Here is a 21,865-nt window from a genome sequence, read left to right as displayed (position 1 = left end):
GTACTCATAAATTACAACCTGTAATAGTTAAGAGGATAATAAAGATTAACAACACACTTACCCACACTTGGATAACCAGGCGTAGAAGGGTCTCCTCCTGGGTTCAGTGACACCATGAAGGTATCATAGCTAAGATTTGCAGTCTTTGGTAAATCACAAGGATCAATATATAGAAGAACACCACCAAATCCAGCCTTTTCCAATAAAGAAAGCTAAAAGAGGAGAAAAAAAACTATTAAAAATATCAGATGCAAATATCTACTGTCCTGAACCTTCCTGAGGGCCCCCCACTATACCAGTCACTCTGATCTCTGCCCTGGGTGGGCCAACCAGATCTCCCAGATATAGCAACTGAGGAATACAAGGAACTAAGGGGCCTCCCTCTGAATGGTGAGTTCCTGCTCTGTCTCTGTCACTAAGGATTTTGAAAGTAGTTCCTGAATGGGGTAGCTAAGTGGCTTAGTTGGTTAAGCATCTGACTCTTGATTTCGGCTCAGGTCATGATCTTGCGGTCCATGAGATGAAGCCCCATGTCAGGCTCTGGGTTGACAGTGTGGAGCCTGCTTGGGATCTCTCTCTCCCTCTCTTTCTGCCCCTTCCCTAATCTCTCTCTCTCTCTCTCTCTCTCTCTCTCTCTCTCAAAATAAATAAATAACTTAAAAAAAAAGAAAACAATTCCTGACTACTTCATTTGAAACATATCTAATGCAGATTCCTCTCTCTTCTTCAGTAAGTATGATGGGGAGGATGAACTTGACATTTCATGTTCTTTTTGTTTTAACTTGGTAAATTAATTTTTTTGGGTAAAGAGCTTGTATACTTTAGGGTGATTTACCTGATGTGGAAAACAATAATCATAATTTGCTAATCCATTTGTTTCTCCTGAGAGGGGAAAGGTACTTAGGGGACACTGGGGAAAGAAATGATGGAGATGATGGCTAGGAATCACATTAAGTGTAGGCAGTTGCAATTCACTGTGTGACTCTAGTTAACACTTGTGCTTCACTTCTCAATTACTGCTTCTCTTGTTTATTTTTACAGTGGACTAAGCAATACAGTAGCTTGTGGATCTGGCTGGACCCCACCATGAGGACAGAATCATGCTTATCTTCTCTTCCAATGTTCACTTGCACTTAGGGGGCACATAGTAGACATTCAAGAGTGTCACTAAATGAAAGAATGAATGAGAAAGATGCTGGTTTGGCACAGCCGCTACTCTTGAAAAAAAGAGAACTCTAAGAAAATACTTAGGATGTGCTTCTATTGGAAAATAAAACATAATTGTACCTACAATATGGTTTTTACATAAAAGAAGTTATAGTAGAAAAATAAAAATACTTGATGTAAGTACATCACATTCATGGCATTTTTTCAGCTCCTTTAAAAATATTCTGTAATTTCCCATTTTTGAGTAATGGACAAGTACGTATTATTTTAATTAATATATTATATTAAACATACTTTATTATCAATCAGAAAAAAATAACCCTGATACCCTAAGCAAAGAATGTTTGACTCACATGTTGAGTCATGTTTTTCCTATCAGTGCTTTAATGAAAAGGGAGAAGAATTTAGGGAGGGGGGAGAAATGAGAAAAGGAAAAAAGAGCAAAGAACATGTCGATAAGAAGGCTGGATTTAAGACTGACTCTGAAAAGCTCACACTGAAGTCCTTAGGGAGGGTTTCTAATGTTTAGATGCTGAAATTGCTATTTTTAAAAAAATGATCAATGGAATGATTTTGAATGTTCTGCTTACTATAGGAGAACATATTAAGAAAGAAATATGAACAACTCCAGAAAACAATTTTTAAGTATTAAAAATTACTTTAAAAAAATTAAGTAATTCATGATCACTAGACAAAATAAAAAGATACAGGCAAATAGTAACAATCCTATTATCCTATCTGTCAAAAAGTAGTAAATGTTAATATTTCTAAACTCTTTTATTAGGGCTTAGGCACATATACACATATACTTACAAAATAAGACCACTTACCATAAATTTTGCAACCTTTCTTTTTTTTTCTCATAATACCATATACTAAATATTGGTCCATGCTGATAAGTACACTTTCACATAACATTATTAGCTGTACACTGTATATATGTGAATGCTATAAATAATACAATAATAAGATGTAGAAATGTTGCCAAATGTTATTTAACCAATCCTTGACTGTTATTTACATGAATTTTAACTTTTTGTATCATACTTCAATAAACTTCCTTATAGCTAAATCATTGCACAAATGTATATTTTTATGAAATATATTTCTACAGAAAGAATTTCTAGGTGAAAGTATTACTATTTTTTATGATTTTTGATAAAATATTTTCCCTCCAGAAAAGCTATATATAACTAGCTACATTCTTACCAGTCATATATCTGAGTACTTATTTCCTCCATCACCAGCATTGAACATTACTTTTTAAGAAATATTTGCCAATCTAGCCAAAAATTTACTGTCCATTTTTTAAAAATTACAAGTGACATTAAATTTATTTTTGCTCGTAATTTTGGTCACTTGCATATTTTCTGAAGAATTACCTGATAGTGAAACAATTTTTGTGATTCCTGGGGTACTTATCCATTCACAACTATATACTGAGTGTCACTTTTTGCACATAATATGCTGGCATTGGCATATGGAGATAAGTAGGACAAAGTGCCTGCTCTTAGGAAGTCAGTTAACCAGTGGAATGATTAATAGTTTTCATCTTAAGTGTTAACCCCAATTAACTGGCAACTAGTGGCTGCCTGGGGAAGCATTGCGAGGCCAAGTTCAGGGTCAGTGAAAAGTGGAAAATAGCTCTATGAGAGATGTCTGCCATGGACACAAGAAAGGCAAGTGATGCTCCACATTTTTTGGTTGTTGTTGACCCTGCTTCAGTGGGATAGTCAAATTATCTTCAAAAAATCTCTTTTAAAAAGGTCAATACATTAACTATTTGACTGCTTAAACTTTATGACACCTCGTGACTTAGAATTTATCATAGTCAAAATAAAATGCTACAGTTGTATTTTGCTTCTTGTGCTTATGACTGGTAATACATTGTGATTTCTTTTATAATCAATATATACCATGATATTTTTCTATACTTGACAGCTTATAATGAAGCTATGTAGTTTAATAGTATAGTATCTCTTGCCAGAGTTGATTACCTCCCCACAACCCTGAAGAGATAGCCTTATATGTGATTTTATCCCCTCTTCCCATCCTCTGCCTGTAATGGTTGGACCTGAGGGGGACAGGTCTTCAGTGTTGTCAAATCTGGTTCATGATGCTGTCCCTTACTGGCCACCACAGAGCTCCTAAATAAGTAACTTGGTGACCTAGTTTCAGAAATTATTACGGGATTTCCAATGAAGTTGGCAATTGAGGAAACTGCCTATATTAAATCAAATAACAAATGTTCCTCTACATTGTTAGAAATGCATTTTGAACATGGTGAGGTAGTGGTTACCTAAAATATTCAAAGGATCTACTCTTCTAGTGAGATCATATTCTTTAAAATGCATTCAAAGGCAAGTCAATATAAAAAGGAGTAAGCTAAGCTGTCACTGGGTTGTCTGCTTTTGACTGTCCCTGGGAGCACAAGTAGAAGTTATTAGCCCTGCCCAGAACCCTTCATACTTTCAGATCACTTGAGACCTAGGATGATTCTACAGGGGGTCTAATTCATGAAAAGAGAAGGCAAATGTAAAGCTAAGATTTCTTAACACAGAAGTTTGATTATCTTTTGCTTCTCTCTCTCAAGTATATTATGTGATAAGTTTAGCGTTCTTCATCATGTTTTCTACCTTGTAAACTAAGACAGTATTTGACATAAGAGGGAGACACAAAAAATGAGTCAAGCAAATGGCCCTGAGCTCAAGTGTTATAACGTCATGAAGAAGCAACTCACAGCCACAGGCTAGTATAGTGTACTGAGCCATCAGTCTGTATCACCCTGCAAGGGCACCATTTCCTAATTTACATAAAATAATATAGGAACACATTTCCATGAAAGTAGAAATCATTAAATCAGCCTCCTACTCTTTTATTTAGCTCAAGGACTTACTAAGTCTTTGGTGCCTGAGATAGGGGCTGGGATAGTAACTGAGAAATGGTCCCTAGTCTACCCTAGGACACTTGTGTTTCTATATGCAGAGTCAGTCAACTCCCTTCAAGCTAGGTCATGATTCCACCAACAAATGAGACATTATTTGAAGCAATTATAGTCCTCAAAGTAAAATTGTATTGTAATTAACTTTTTTTAATGTTTATTTATTTTTGAGAGAGATAGAGCATGAGCAGAGGATGGGCAGGGAGAGAGGGAGACACAGAATCCAAACCAGGTTCCAGGCTCTGAGCTGGCAGCACAGAGCCCAGCATGGGGCTTGAACTCACAAACTGTGAAATCATGACCTAAGCTGAAGTTGGATGCTTAACTGACTGAGGCACCCAGGTGCCCCTACTGTATTTTTTATCTACAGGAATTAATAAGGATTTTATGGGTATTTTTAGTAGCACTAGATTGTGATCTGCTTGAAGACAGGAATGCTGCAGCTTCAATTTATATCCCCAGTGCCTAGAATAGTACCTGCTACCAAATGATTTTTCTCTTTTTAAGTTAATGAATAAATTAGTGTGTGTATCAATGAATGAACAAATGAATACACAGTGCATATGGGTACAAGTGTATTACATGAATATTATTTTGTTCTACATTTCACACCCACTGGCTGGAAAACATGCAATACATTTTGTGGCAGCTTGGATATACATGTGTTGGAATGTGAATAGAAGCATTAAACCAGCTTATTTCTGAAATTAACACACACACATACACACACACACACACACACACTCAATTAGATGTGCTATGCTTAAACTTCCATAAAAATACATAATTAAAATAGAATTATTTTGTTTTGATTTTTGTGTTATTTCATTTTATGTTTGTTATCTAAGAGTAGAGACAAGGAGTGTTAGAGACTAGCACACTAGGATTTGAACATGTGAGTTTGTCTTGTTGACAGGGTCTTGCAGATAAAATGTCTTTGGCTAACTTCAAGGAGGCTGATCCCATATTTCTTCTGTGAAACATATTAATACATTTCTCCTTGTGTATAGTGTATAAAGCTAGGTCTTAACAGTTGCCAAATAATTGCTTCTGAAATAAATGGTACTACAAATCCATGGGCAGGATATAGCAGCCTTATTGAACAGATCTTACAAATCTCAAAGCTCCCTGAAAACTACTCACTCAGAGAATAAGTAGTCTGGTACCTAAAAATGGTCCCACATAGGTTTATATTTCCACTGTCTTGGGGCAGGCAGCGTGTGGGTGGCTGTATGGTATTCTTATATTCAGGGGGAGAAAAAAATCATTCAAAGAAGATCAAAGCCAGGAAGAGTGAAAGCGAAAGGACCCTGTTCTGATTCCTGACACTTATTAACTTCTGTTCTTACTTTTCAACGAAAACATTTTTTTTCTCTTCCAGAATGAAGGTGCTGTTATGAGGTAGTCAATCCACTTCCTCAGTATCTTCAATGTGAATTCCACAACTAGACTTTAATCCATTCATAGATGTTCCTAAGTTGTCAATTCATCCTTTTGAATCCATCAAATGTCAGCCTTGCTCTTTTTATTTTCACTGATTACAATGCATGGAATCCCTCAACTACCACCTAATTTCAAGAACCTGAAGTTGAAAGCTTGTGTTTTCCCCTGTTACTTAGGTTCCTTAAAACACTGTCCAAGCACTAGAACCATTCTTCTGGCCTCCATAGCTAGAAAAGCTTTCTGAGTCTTCATGTGAAAACAAGAACAAATATAACAATAAGAGGACCTTAGTCTTACAGATAAAATTACAGTCTACTGTTATGGGCTGAATTTTTTTCACCTTAAGATACATATGCTTAAGTCCTAATCTTCAGTACCTCAGAATGTAACTATATTTGGAAATAGAGTCTTTTTTTTTTTTTTTAACGTTTACTTATTTTTGGGACAGAGAGAGACAGAGCATGAACGGGGGAGGGGCAGAGAGAGAGGGAGACACAGAATCGGAAACAGGCTCCAGGCTCTGAGCCATCAGCCCAGAGCCTGACGCGGGGCTCGAACTCACGGACCGCGAGATCGTGACCTGGCTGAAGTCGGACGCTTAACCGACTGCGCCACCCAGGCGCCCCGGAAATAGAGTCTTTAAAGAGGTAATTAGGGTTAAATGAGGTCATATTTATGGACTCTAATCCAGTATGACTAGTGTCCTGAAGAAGAAGAAGAGACGTATCAGAGATGTGTGTACATGGAGAAAAGGCACATGAGGACACAGCAAAAAGGAGGTGATTAGCCAAAAAGGCCTCAGGCTAAACCAAACTTGTTAACACATTGATCTTAAATTTTCAGCACCCTCAAGCTGTGAGAAATTTTCTCTTTAAACTACCCAAAATACCCAAACTGTGGTATTTTGTTATGGCAGCCCTAGCAAACTCATACATTCACAGAAGGTGCCACACTTTATACAAAGACTTGGAAAAATATTTGTGATCAGTATCTAAGCCTTCTGAGTCTTTTTTAAGCCAAATCATCTAGTACTAATTGCACACCTACTATGAGTCAGATAGTATTCCCAAAGTTATTTGTTGAATTTCATTCAGAACATCAAATATGTCATGTCAACTTCCACTAAGTAGTTGTTGAAATTGTAATTCAGAAAGGATAAGAGCTTGATCCATGGTCTGAACTACTAAGTGGCAATTCCAGGGATCAAACTCGAATTTTCCAAATTCAACTCTGGCAATCTTTCTGCTAAAGCACAACTTTGCTTTCAATAACACATCCATCCTTTACAAAGACAAATAGACTGGCTAAAGGGTGAATTTATAAAACACATCAGATTCTCTTGCTGTGATTTTCTTTCCGAGAGGACACTGGAATCAATACTGTGTGAATTATATGCCTATTTATTTAGATTGCTAAAAAGACCTGGATTTTTACAAAGTACTGTCAGGGGAATTAATATGCATTATAACAGAATGTGTTAAGGATTCTTGGCTTTAGTGACAGAAAAATAAAAATAAAAATAAACTTAAAAAAACATGAATCAAACATTTCATAGCACATTCTTATTCATTTAAATTACATAGCTCTGGCATATATGAAAGATGAAAATATCAGAATGTAATATATTCCTTAATCAGATATTTTGACTTCAGGGCTTAAATTTTATGTTATTCTTCCTTCTTGAGATTGTTTCCCTATTAATAGGTTGTGGTTTGGCCCTTTAATTATGTATTGTATTGTCAGTATACCATTAAAGACATTTGTAAGATTCCTGTTTGCTTTGTTATGTTTCAGAAATAAACTCACCTTTCTTTGTTAAAGGAAAAAAAAAAGACTATTATGGTGAGGAATATTCACTGTAATCAGACTGAGTATATCCAAGGCATAAACAGCATTCTTTTTTGATTTCACTGAACACCTCTACTTGGATTTCAAATTGCTTTGCTTAATGTATCCAAAGTTATTTAAATAATTCTGGTGAGATTAATAAGAAGCAATGACCTTCTGCTTTTGTGAAGAAAAAAACTTGAAGTAATGCAGAAAGTTAAGCCTGCTATGGAAGTTGTAAAAAGAATCCTCAACTTTTATCATATAATTCAAAAAGGAAGGAAGGAAGGAAGGAAGGAAAGGAAGGAAGGAAGGAAGAAGGAGGAAGAGAGGAAGAAATGGAGGGAAGGAGGGAGGGAGGGAGGGAAGGAGGAGGGAGGGAGGAAAGATCTCCTATTTTTAAGGTATCCTCAGGTATAAAATGTTTATTTCACTTTAAACTAATATCTCATTGTGGCCTGTGGAATTATTCTTATTTCACAAATAAAATAATCATGACATAAGGATGACTAGTTCACGCCACATAGTTAATGGCATATTCAGAGTAATGTGTCCTCATAATTTATTTCCTTTTCCCATTAAACTATATTACTTTCAAACCATGAAAAATGTAACTTGGCAAATTTCTTTCAGATTTTTAATTCATGTTATTTGACAACTTTTGCAATGTTTTCTGCATAGTAGAAGCCTAATTCAAAAAATAAAATTATGATATCATTTTTCCAACCATAGCTTAAAAATATTGAAGAGAATGTTGTATTTTATTTCTATTTCCTATCCATGATGGATCCACCTATGTAACATGGATCTTTTATTCTAGGTTCTAGGCTGAGAATACAATGATAGAGGAGGGACGAGCAAGTATTAACCTAAATAATTTTATTTTCAAGGAGAGGGATTTGAGATTCGGATAGTAAACACAGTGGCCGGGGGTCTTTTCCTCTGTCAAGGTGGTTCATGAATCAAAAACACTAAAAGGTATTGGTCTTTATCAATTTTTCTCAGATGATTTAATTAATTATAGCTAATATTGGAGAAAATATACAATTGCTATTAGTAAATATATTGTTGATATTACCAACTGCATGGACTACTTTTCATCTGTAGACATGCTGTTGCTTTTAAACCACACAAATCATGTTCAACAGGAACAAAAAATAATACTAACACTATATATATTTAGAAATTAAATCATAAAGGCGTAAGCTTCTGGCTTACCAACTTACTATTGTTAGCGCATATATATATATATATATATATATATATATATGAATGTATGAGAGAGGAAGAGATTGTTGGTGGAGAGAACAGGGCCTCACATACTCACTTATGTGCATCTCTGGGATTCTGTAATTGTCTAGTTGAATAAGAAACATCAAAGAAAAAGTGTACAGTTCTTCACATAATTTAGTTTTTAAAATTTACTTATTTTTCTATTTTTATTGAGATATAATTAGCATACAGTGTTGTATTAGTTATAGTTATAGCATATTAGTTATAGACAGAACATTACTTTGACTATTCCAAAATTTACTATTTTTAAAAATTTTTAATATATGTTTCCAATATTCTTAACTAAGAAGATATTTAGCTAAAGCCTTAATGGGGAGAAACCCGTGGATAACAAATAATAATAATTAAGTATCTCTAAAGATATCACAGTAATTTGCTATTGTTTAGGTTTATTGACATAATTTTCTGATGTTTCAATGTCTTGATAAGAATCAATATTCAAAATGTCTATTTCTACCATCTACCAAAGTTAGTTCTTTAACAGAAATACTAACTAGAACTCCTAATTTATACACAAAGAAGGGGAGAAAAATAAAAACTGTGGTGATTGGACATATATTGATGTTCAATGTTTTCTTAATTTATAGTATTATGAATCATGATATAAACACAAACAAAAATCAAGTCAGTTTGGTAGTGTTTTTGTTTTTTTTTACCTGATATATATCTGTAGATAGATAAGATATATAAATATAGGTATAAATATAAATATAGATACAGATACAAAGTATATATATCCTATCCAAAGTGGGTGGAAATGGAGGGATATGAGGAAAAATAAATGAGTAACATAAAGAGCATATTTCAAAGTACTTGTAAAACTTCACCATAGGAAAAAAATAAATTTCACCATAGCAAAACTTCAAACCTTAGACTACTTCCAGTGTTATATGATGTTTTAAGCTGTTAGAAATACATCTGAATTTATTGAGTTGTTTTTCTGTAGCTTGGCTTGCAAGCAACATGGCAGATGAAAAAGCACTGAACTGAGAGGAAGAGGTCTTGAACTGGACCAGCCATTAGGCAAAGGATGCTGGGCATGCCACTAAAAAGCTATACAGTTCAATTTTCTCATCCATAAAAAGAGATGACATTTGCCCTGCCAAGTCACACAAAATGACTGGCAGATTCAAAGGAGGTAGTCTGCCTGAAGGACTTTGAGAAGTATAAAATGCTACATAATGTGTGGGTTGGTAGTGGGTTTTTTTGATTTTTTTTTTTTTTTTGTTTTTGGGGTTTTTGTTTGTTTTTTGGTGATGCCAAAGGAAGAAGAGAAGGAGGAGCACCAGGTTGATAACTGAAGGACTGCCATTTCTTTGGATTTGTTTGTCATAGGGAATGGTATTAAGGAAGAAAAAAAAAAAACACCCAGAAGTAGTTATCCTGAAAAAATGTTTCTTGACATAAAAATGATGAAATTCCATAGGTTTATTTCCAAAAGTAAATATTAACATGAATTAAATCTACTCTTCCATTATCCTTCACTTATTACCAGGCTCTGTTTGCTTTTTTGTTATATACTAGGTTAGAGGAAATGTGAATAAAAAATTCTATGATCCTCCCAGTCACACATTTTCCCCCAAACTGCATTAGTGGCTTTTTAAAATTTCTATAATTCTATTGCTTAAAATGTTAGTTTATATCTTTTAAAATTATGATAATGTACTACATTTTCCTTACCAAGCAAGGAAACACTATTTTTTGTTACCTTTTTATTGATTTTCTCCATTAAAAAAAGGGCAGTTGAGTCTCCTAGGTGACTCAATTGGTTAAGCGTCCGACTCTTGGTTTCTGCTCAGGTCATGATCTTACAGTTTCATGAGTTCGAGCTCCACATAAGGCTCCAAGCTGACAGTGCACAGCCTGCTTGGGATTCTGTCTCCTCTCTCTCTGCCCCTACCCCACTCACGCTGTCTCTGTCTCTCTCAAAATAAATAAATAAACTTTATTTTTTAAAAAAAAAGGCAGTCTACTTCACTGAGACATAATTTCTCATCCTCTCCTGAAATTAGTTTATTTAATTATGTAAAACTCAGATTTTAGTCAGGCATAGGACAAGGAACCAGACATGAACAGCTGAGGGAGGTTCTCATTCCCAGGCATGCTAAAGGAATACATATATGTGGACATGGGTTATTTGTAGCTTTTCTTCTTCCCTAGGGAGCAAATCTGATGTATGATGCTGCAGAGAATTCAATACAAATAGAAATAATTTCCAGATTATCTTTGCTAATGGCACTACTTAGAAAGACTTATAGTTGCTAAAACACAGGCAGAGTGCATGTCTCTTATCCATGCAGTTAATACGTCACCATTTGTTGTCTTCATAATTCTGGCTAGAAAAATTATTGACAAGGCCTTTTTACAGCACAAACCGTAAGAGGTCACAGAGTTTCCACTTCACTGGCCCCAGAAGGGTCTTTTATTTTCTTGAGAATCATTATGCAGCTTTGGATGAAAAAAAAAATTACCTACATGTACATTCTTATTCAGATTTTAGATATTTTTTAAGTAGAGAAGGTAACAAAGGTCCATTCTGACTCTAAGTCAGCTTTTGAAAATTGTATTAACTGTTAAGTCTACATGTTACATTTTTCATCACAGATGCCTAGGAGTTTAGTTCAAAGTATTATTTCAATGTACTATGTACCAGGTGACTGACGCATCTCCTGCAAACTTCCCCGCATCTCTTCCTCTCTCTCTTCTAGGAGTTTATTAAGACAAGACTCGGACCAGAACACAGCTAGTTTAATGCCTGAGTGCACAGAAATGAAGGAAAAAGATACCTTGGATGTACAGCTCTCAACTAGCCCCAGTGTGATGAGCAGCATTAGATTACCATTGAATACACACATGCGTGCCCACATACACACACAGGTGTGAAAAAGGAGAAAACATTAGCATAACTGATTTTATGGTTCATGGCTTCTTTCCATGCAGGTTCATCAGAATAAGTCTCTTTTTCCATGAGAGATGGTTTCTTATATAGAAATGTCTATCCCATAAGAATATGCCGACATACTTTATTAAAGCGGTAATATTAAGCAAAAATGATTTAGGCCAACATCTACCTTTCTTAGGCATTTTTTGAATGTTTAAAAGCTATTGTGCACATCAAATTGGAGTAAATAATTACTTTACTTTGTTTTCCCTTTTAATTGAATAAGTTTTGCTCATGTTGTGATAACAGGTTTATTTGAAAGTGAAAGTAATTTGTTATAGAACAGCAGCTTTTATAAATGGAAACTTCTACAACAGAACATTGTGAGATGTTTAAATATTAACCAGACATACTGTTCACTCTTGACACTAAATTTCAGAAACTTAATAGAAATTAAGTACATACATTATATTGCTGGGTCTTGCTTACCAATGCTAAGAAATCCAAAATGTTCAATTCTAATTAAAAATGAAATTGAACTGCAATTCCCTAGGAACAAGGGCTGATCAGACTCAATAAGCATTACTTAATTTATTTCAGAAACAAATAATTGAATTGCTCATGGACAAAGAAAAATGCTTACATTGTTAAAGAAATACATGCTTCCAACTCTTTTGCAATTGTATTATATTTTCTAATGTTTACAGTTGATTACATATCTCACATATATTTTGAGATACTTAAATGTTCAAGAATATGCCAGTTATCTTTATTATTCACAACTTCTGTAAGTACATTTACTAGGGATGCACCATAAATTTCATCCTTGAACTTTCCTTTTTTTATTTTAAAAGAGATATAAAAAGACTATTATTCTGGGGCCTGGGTGGCTCAGTTGGTTAAGCATCTGACTTTGGCTCAAGTCATGATCTCAGTTGCGAGTTGGAGCCCTGCATTGGGCTATCTGCTATCAGCACAGAGCTTGTTTCAGATCCTCTGTCCTCCTCTCTCTCTGCCCCTGCCCCCGCTCTCTCTCTCTCCCTTTCTTAAAATAAATGAATACACATTTAAAACAAGAGGATTATTATTTTTCATTGTATTTAATTGGAGTGGTATTTTTTTTAAAAGACATTCCCAAATGCTTGACTCATGTCATTTAATTATTACAACAATATGAGATTTTTAAGATTATATTATTTTTTATTTGTATTTGGTTTTTGTTTTTTCAACTTCAGAAAACTGTGGCTCAGTGAGATGTTGTGAATTCTCCATGGTTCTATAACTTGTAAGAGTGAAGATGGAAACACTGGTTTTAAACTAATAGAAAAAAAATAAACTAAATGTGAATGAAAACGATGCTGTTTACAAAGAGCAGATCAGATTATTCCATGCTCCCTTCTCTTTGCGTTTTCAACTGTTTTGTATAGGGATTCAGTTTGAGATCGCAAGCCCAGGGGGTTTAAAATGGAATGGCTTCATCTTCAGAAAAGAGTGTTCTTTGGATATGAGGTTGGATTAAGAAGCAATGATTCAGGAATAATCCTAGATGGTATCATTACCCAGCTCTGGGCTTTTGTAAGAACAGATAATGCAACAACTGGAGAAACCAAACAATGAAATAAGCATGAATACTTCTTCAGGAGATAGAATTTATGCAGAAATGTCCATGTGACAGGGAATTCACAGGAGTGACCTGGCCCTGGACAGAAGTTTTCTCTAAATCCACTTCTCTCATAGTGTTTGCCTTGTACAGGTCAATATGTAAGGTAGGAGATATGATAAGACTCAAAACAGGCATATAGAAAATGGTGCCATTCTTATAATTAATCCTCAGTATACTTTTTATTAGATCTCAAAAATGTTTAGGAGAATTTTTTACGAAGTATGCATGTAATAAAGTTGGATGAACACAACAAATCAGAAAATAGGGGAAAAAAACAAAAAGATACCTAATGAACATTATGTAAGATGAAAGAAAAATGAATAAAGCATATACATTTTTACACTGAAAGAAAACACATGAATCATCCCATTAAATTCAAAGATGTTTTAAGAGGAATAAAACCTCAGCAACACAGTTTTTACAAGAAAGCTTTTTGAAACAAATTAATAAAGACTGAAAGAAAATGATAAGCAAATAGATAGTTGGCAAATAAAAAGCTAGACGAGGCAAATTCATATAAAATATCTGAAATTAAAAGTAATAAAGATTAAAGGTATACCATACAAAATGATAAAAAAATCAATGAAATAAATAAAGGATATTCCATGAACCTGAACACACTAAACAACATAATGGTAAAATAAAAATACATTAAGAATGCCAGGGGCACCTGGTTGGTTCAGCGGTTAAGCGGCCAACTTCAACTCAGGTCACGATCTTGCATTTTGTGAATTTGAGCACCGCGTCAGGCTCTGTGCTGACAGCTTGGAGCCTGGAGCCTGCTTCAGATTCTGTTGTCTCCCTCTTTCTCTGTCCCTCCCCTGCTTTAATTCTGTCTCTTAAAAATGAAATAACATTAATTTTTTTAAAGAATACCAGATGAATTTCTAAAAATAGAATTATGTGGGGCATATACTTCTTTCAGAATTAGACAAATTATAAAGCCAAAAATGTAAAGATATATAAGAATTAATTAAATAATGAATCTGATGGACTTAACATTTTTCAGAGCTCACACACACATGCATGAACTTTGCTACAAAGAAAATCTTCTTTAAAAAATCTAAAAGGTAGATTTTTATTGGTCATATTTACCATAATCCAATCTATTAGAAATTAATACTGAAACCATGAACAAAATTAACTTATTCCTTAATAGCTTGAGATCACAGAACAAGTGAAAAGCATCCGAGCACAATGAAAAGTAGAATACATAACAACGAAACTTTTGGAATACAGTGGAACATCTATTCAGCCAGAAGTTTATAGTTTCTATGGTTCACACATAGCTTACCTAGGAACTTGGTTTTCATTTTAAGAAATGAGAAAAAGAAACAAAATTAGTTAGAAAGAGGGAATTCCTTAATTTGGAAGCAGAAAATAATGAAATGGAAAACAAAAAAAAGAAAAGCATATACTGTTTTAATGTATGGATCTGAAGAAGTATTTGTACATTGAAATATCTGCAAATATTAAGTATGGAGCGAATTCATCATGACTGACAGCAAGTTGAAAACTGTGGCATCTGGATAAATTAAATATCTCGTAAGCAGCCTGACCATGTCCCCAGACTCAAGTCAGACAAAGTATCCAGCAGTGGAGCATCTGGTCCTGCAGCTGCTCAGCACACCCTGTGAGTAGCAATGAACACCGGCTTCCCTTGGAAACTACACAGCAGGCTGCCAAGGGGAAGGGCCTTTAATAAAGCCAACAATGGGCAGAAACAATGCCAAATTAATACAGAAAGTAGTACAGGCATGTGCCATTTTGTTTCAATTACAAAAGTCAAATCTGCAAAGAGGCGAGTCCTATCAGACTTTAATAGGGTTGTGGTTTTTAAATATTTAACTCATGAGCACGAGGGCACACCAGCACATGTTTGCAACCCCTCTCTGGATAGGACATAATGGAAAATCAAGGAGGGTGGGTTTCTTCTATATCTGCACAGTTGAAGGGAGGGAGATTGCTCACTAACAAGTTCATATCTGCAAATCAAAAAGCTCATGACTCCTGATTTCATGACTGACACTGATGTGAAAGGAACCAGACAGCAATGATAACACACAGGGAACAGCACATTTGTCTTTTCCTTCCCCTTCTCTCCCATCTTGGACAGGTAGTGATATTTTTTTTTCTTTGTTGAATTCATAGTGAATATTCATTCTTAAAATTTTTAAAGGTAAAATGAAATAAGAAAATCATCACATGAATTTAGTTGCATAGGTCTGTCTCTAATCTTCCTCTTCTCTTAATGTGGAAAAATAATTCCTGAGATGCTATCCACTAAGACTTCCTTGGGGTTACTAACTCATAATTTTACAATTATGCCAGAAACAATGAAAAGCCCTATAGTAAACCGCAGCTGTTTTCCATTGCTGTCCTATTGGCTTCATAATGAATGTCTATAACAAATATCATAAACTGAGGCAACAGATAAATCATAAAATCAAATTATTGGGAAACATATCATTTTGGACCAGTGACATTTTCACAGAAATTCTTTTCATGTCCTAACAGTAAAAAAAAATATCTATTAGAATCATTGTTATCATCTAGCTTCTTCAGTAGTATGAGCCCTACAGAAAATTTAAAAATGGGAATGGAAGCCAAATCACTGGGCTAGAAATACTGTGTGGGGCAGTTTAAGAAAAAAAAAAATATATATATATATGATCCAATTTCTATACAAAATCTTAAAAGGAAATTAATAATATATAACATGAGAGTATCTGATAAGGAGATTTATTTCAGGTCTTGGTATATATTTTATAGGTTAGAAAGCAAAAAAAGCAAGTTAGGATCTGATAGATGGAAAACAGTTTTCTTGATGGTACTTTCTTATTCATACTATGCTAAAATCAAAGCTTCTTAAAATAAGATGTTAATTCCAGCAGTAATTCTTAAAGTTACATAATTATTGTACAACCTATTTATTGATGAGTAGGTTTTATCCTTAAAAACTAGTTAACTACAGTTTATTATTTGCCCTTATCTTGACTTATATTTTGCAGTTGGATCAACACAATGCAGAAAGATGGGTGTTGTTAATTTCCTTTTTGAAATAGGGAAACTGAGGCCAAAAGCTTAAGTAACTTGTCTAGTCTCAGCACGAAGTCGTAGAGCTAAGAAAATAACTAGATCTGTCTTCAAAATACATGTCTTTTCCATCATGCCATATGACATAGGCCTATTTAAAAAGTATCCCAAAGAAAATATGATTTCTACCTAAGGCTATGTAAACAGATTATCCATGGCATGCATCAATGCCTTCTATTCTCATTATTATTTTTTAAAATATTTCCTTTCAGTTAATCTTCAAAATACAATTCGTTACTTTCTCATGCTCTTCTTTCATTTTCTTATGTCCTTTCATTGCTAACTCTACTCAAAAATATTTATGAAAGTATATATGTATATATATATATACATGCATATATACACACACACATATATATGTATATACATAATATGTGGAGAGAGAGAAAGAAAGAGGGTAGAGAGAGAGAGAGGAAGAGAGAGATTCATTAACCTTTGTGGGTAAATTTAAGTACCAGACCTACTGTTATAGTATTTACAAAACCTCTATGCTACATGCAATTTTCTAACATACTATATTAGAAAATTTTGTATTAAAGTACATATATTTTTAGTAATACAACATATCAAATGTATTAAAAATATATCTTTATCATTCTTCAATGTATGTTACATTAACTCAGCCTGTATATGGGGATAAACTTACATATTATTTGCATTTTCTTAAAGGAGGTATATACTAATATTATAAATTTCAAATAGTAAGAAAAGTTTACTGAAAAAGTTTACTACCCTGAAGAGTGACTACTGAATCATAATTACTATTCTAAAATCTCTTAAGCCTCAGTTGGGCTACCATTAATTAAGGTGGACAAATAAAAATGGTCTAAAATTTAATCCCCTGGAATACATATGTCAGTAAAGCAAATGTTTGCTTTTGATTCATTCTTGCCCATTATCCACCTTAAAAAAAATCATTAATTTACTTCTTTCTCCTATAAGTAATATTTAATACCTATGATACTATATGGCCCAAACTACCTATACTTCCTTGAATGTTGTAGTAGTCAATAACTTAGGCTTAGGAGAAACAAATAAACAAACAAAATAAATAAAAAACTTAAAGGAGAATTACAAATTGAATAACTCAGAGTACTTAATTTCCCATGTTAAAAATAAAAATATACATTTCTTGCTTAAGATTGACTACTCTCTGCATCCTTGTTATCAAATTCATTGTATACTTTATCTTCTTAAAGTAAACTGAACTATCCCTTATGCCTCTGGCTAACAGCTGGCGAGTCACAGAAGTAGATTTAATCAATTTACAGTGTCCCCCACTGGTAGGGCAATTGGATGTACTGTACCTGCACATCTTTCTTGTATTTTGTCTCATTTCAGATTCAAAGCAAAGAGCCTCAGATCCTTAAACTGTGAAAGCATCAACATTATTGACTAATCCACAGTAAATATCCACTGCGACTGGTGTTATAATTTATAGTTAGATGCCATTCTTCACTTAACAAAAAGGGACAATTATTTTGGTCCAGTAAAATGGCATCATTCACAGTCTTTCTGGTACATACATCAGTAGTTATCGATTCTGCCAAAATTCTGTATTTCAGTAAGTTTTTTTCTTTTTTTTTCCTCTTCTTCAACCATCCTCATTATATCAATAGGCTAAATCACAGCTAATAAAATGTGCTTCAGTATGAGTTTTCATATTCAGTGAATCAGAAATATGTAATAGAGAAGTTGGAATGAACAGTGTTTTAAGAATGCAAAGGAGAAAGACAGCTGCATGCATTTTTGTAGTGGTATCCAAGCTGTTCCACATACTTTGCTGATGCTTACACTGCTGTCATTACTTTGGTAGGATTGACTTAAAAGTTAACCTCAGTAAATAAGTATATAATAACACAATCTTAACTTGCACTTAAAAATGTTCCAAAATATAGCCCTGAAGATAGTTTCAGGGAACCACAAAGATTTAACAAAGGGATAAGAATAAACAGTGATTTGCACCTCATTAAGATATAAGGTATTCTACAAAACTGTATTTTCCATATAAATGAAAGTTGATCTTTTAAGTCCTAAAACTCCTAGTTAAATTCAAATAATTTTCTTCATTCTGATTTAAATGAACCCACCATAGAAATAGAAATGCACTTGTAACAGAGAAAAGGCTCAACCTTACTGAAGGCCAGGCCTTTGAAAAGGAAAACAGGAAAGCTGGGCTGAGAACCAGGGTGTCCAGAAGGATGGAGAGGGATGGGGGGTGGGGGACAGCAAGCAGAAAGATCTGAAAATTCTACAGCTTTTAAACTTAAAAATGGACAACATAAATTCCAGAAATATGAAGCACACAAGAAACAGTAAGAATTTCTTTTTTATTTACTCCTTTTGTGAGATACTTGCTTTAATGATTAAAGAAAATTATGAATTATTAGAAGTCCGTTGACTGGGTTTTATCAGGTTCAGGAAGAGTGATCTGCATTCTCCACAAAGCCAGAACTAAGACACAACAATTGAGCTCGAAAGTAGTATCTGCTCAGGAATATCATATCTAAGAATTCATACTAAAAAAACAGCAAAACAAGCTTGCAAGTCCAACCAGCCCATTGCTCATTAAGGTCACCCAACAGAGGTGCTTTACCACCTAAGGGAAGGGGAAAGAGCTTCCTATCCCCTCAAGGTCCTTCTAGTTGGACTAAGAGTCAAATTGACATGAGACAGATTAACAGGAGAAAATCAGATTTAATTTTGTATGTACCAGGATTCCATACAGACATGGAAATTCCAAACACAGACAAAATGAGGTATACCTTCTGAACTAAAGAGAATCAGGTAGGGATCTGCAACTTCAAGGGAAAGAAATGCAATTCACAAGAAGATGGAAAAGAGTAAGTGTTGGTAAACAAATGTTTGCTAGGCCGTTCCTGCAGAAATAATGGGACATAGAGGAGTTTGATCAAACAGGCCTTGCTAGTTCCTCCCTGTCTACCATACCTGGTTCATCATAATGTAGGTATCTGTGGTGATAGCTCTCTTCCTGAAGTAGGTCCTCTAGCTCAATCTTTTCAGACAGTTATGGGAGAGGTAAAGAGTTTTTCCTGAATCTACTGGGCTTTGATTGCTTTTTAAAAATTTATTTATTTATTTTGACAGAGAGAGAGAGAGAATGAGCGAGTGTAAGACCGCAAGCATGAACAGGGGAGGGGCAGAGAGAGAAGGAGAGAGAGAATCCCAAGCAGACTCTGTACTGCCAGTGCAGAGCCAAAGCAGGGTTCAAACTCACAAACAGCAAGATCACGACCTGAGCCGAAATCAAGAGTCAGATACTTAACCAACTGAGCCACCCAGACACCCCTTAATTGTTTTTTAACTCAAAATAATCTTCATGCCAATGTGGTCCATCTTGGGGCAGCCTGCTCTTGTCCCCTACAACCACAAGTTAATTTTGAATGGGCAACAGTTGCATTAAAAATCTATATAAAGCCCAACAAGAGAATGTGGAAAATTCAGTGGTTGGATATGAATATTTTGCTGCTTTCTCCCCTCAAGTTTATTTGTAAAATTTATAAAATGGAAATGCATTATTAATTAATTTAGCTATCATTCAGTATGTACTTATTTGGGTGGGTGCTATATGTTAGGCATTATTCTAGTATCTGGGATACAAGAATTAGAAAAAATGAATGTGCAATTATTTGCCAGCCATTTTATCAAAAGGAGACAATATGTTCATAGGCATTAAATTTTCAGAATCTATCAAATGTGACAATGCTAGATTTTTACATAAAAGAAATTAAAATAATATTTGTAGGTAAAATGGAAAATGTGTACATTAATTCACTGCAAGATAAGTTACCCATTCTTCTGTTATGAGTAGGTCCCACTTACAGAAATACAACAAAATCAATCCACAAGTGGATATAGTAATATCAAGTATGCGGCAAATTTAATGCGAATTACCTGGGGTTAGTAAGTAATATCAGAATAAAATTATATCTAAAATGTAGCAAAATGACCAAACACTGGGGAGAATGTGATAAAGGCATACTCTCCAAATTAGACAAAAGAAAAAGGCAAGTGCACCAGATAAATCAATTTTGCTTAGGATCCAAGAACTCATTCCTAAATGCTTTTCTATGAAGTAGTTCATAAACAACATGAGGAAGTTTTTAGCAGCCCATGGTGAAAATTACAGCTTAAGATACATTCTTGGAAACAAAACTGTATTTTATTTTGGAATTTTATTCTGGTGATTGCACTAATATGGTTAAATAAAAAGGAGTACTATGTTGAACACTTAACTTTCTGTCAGCTTTTTGCGGGAAGCATTGCTTTAGCACAGGAGTCAGCAAATGTTCTCTGTAAGGGCCAAACAGTAAATATTTTAGGCTTTGCAGGCCATGTGGTCTTTGTTGAAAGACTGTTCTGCAGCAGTAGCACAAAAGCAGCCATGGACAATGCCTATAGGCCAGTGACTGTATTCCAATAAAACTTTATTTGCAAACACCAGCTGTGAGATGGATTTGGCCCAAGGCCAAAGTTTGTCGGCTCTGGTTCTAGAGCCCTTCCTCTAGCCTTTTGTGCAAGCCTGGCTGGGTATTTTTCAAGAGCTCAGATGGCCATTCTAAGTCATCTGCTCCTGCTCCTCCCATAGGATATCAGCCAACCTATCCATCATAAAAGGTAGCAGCTTCTTCCCTGAAGTGTAGAGAATGAAGTCACTCCATTTCTGTTGATAAAACTCTGAGAGTCAATAGTGAGTCCAATGGGCATCCTCACTCAAATTCCTAATAAAATTTATTACAATTATTCTTATTATTTAGCATTTATACTGTGAGCACATTCAAAATACATTGTGGAAACTTGCAGAATAAACCTTAATGGGACATGAGGAATAAATAAATCTTCCAAGACAAAGATAGAAATATCAAACCTCTTAGACATTAAATCTGAGCTTCCTATTGGCCAGGATAAAAGGAAAAACACAGAGCTATATTAGTGACTTTTAAAGACAGGTATGTATGTATATTATAGCTCAATAAAATTGTTTGCTAAAAAGAAAAAAAAAAAAAAGAAAGGCATATCAGAGCTACTTAGGAAACTGCTTAAATACATACTGCCTAAGAGCCGGTTTAGAAAACCTGTGGTGAGATCCAGCTGTTTTGAGCCTTAAGATAAAATGTCTTCATGATGTGTGTAGTCTAATACAGAATTTCTCACCGGAGATATTTTTGGCATTTTGGCAAGACAGCTCTTCCTCTTTTGGGATTGTTCCACCTAAGGCAGAATAAAGAATCTCTATCCCTAGCCATTTAATAGTTCTAGGGCCTCTTAGCCATTAGGAAATTAAAACCGTTCCTAAATATTTCCAATGGGATACTGGGTCTGGGCCACTGGTCTAATGAACACAAAGAAGAGTTAGTTATGAACTGTGTTCTCAGAGGATATGGTATATTGAATTATAGTCAGGACAATGATACAGATACGAACAGGGATTTTATGAGAAAATAGAGAAGGCATCCCTAACCAGCCAGTTAGGTGAAGAAAAGCTTCCTAGTAGATAGCTGAGACTAAACTAAGTCTGGAAGCTTTTGGTCAC

The 21,865-nt window shown here is 34.6% G+C and overlaps 1 protein-coding gene across 1 annotated transcript in view; it reads right to left on the bottom strand.

The window, feature by feature from the left end:
• The window catches only part of NAALADL2 (N-acetylated alpha-linked acidic dipeptidase like 2), a 923,861-nt gene that overhangs the window by 486,203 nt on the left and 415,793 nt on the right, over window positions 1–21,865 (bottom strand). Inside the window, 1 exon segment of the mRNA XM_030330052.1 lies at window positions 62–212. Coding sequence (XP_030185912.1) covers window positions 62–212 — 151 coding nt within the window.

Source organism: Lynx canadensis, chromosome C2, assembly GCF_007474595.2.
Source record: "Lynx canadensis isolate LIC74 chromosome C2, mLynCan4.pri.v2, whole genome shotgun sequence".
Taxonomy (NCBI): Eukaryota; Metazoa; Chordata; class Mammalia; order Carnivora; family Felidae; genus Lynx; species Lynx canadensis.
Note: the sequence above shows the minus strand (reverse complement) of the source record. Positions and strands in the feature narration are given on the sequence as shown.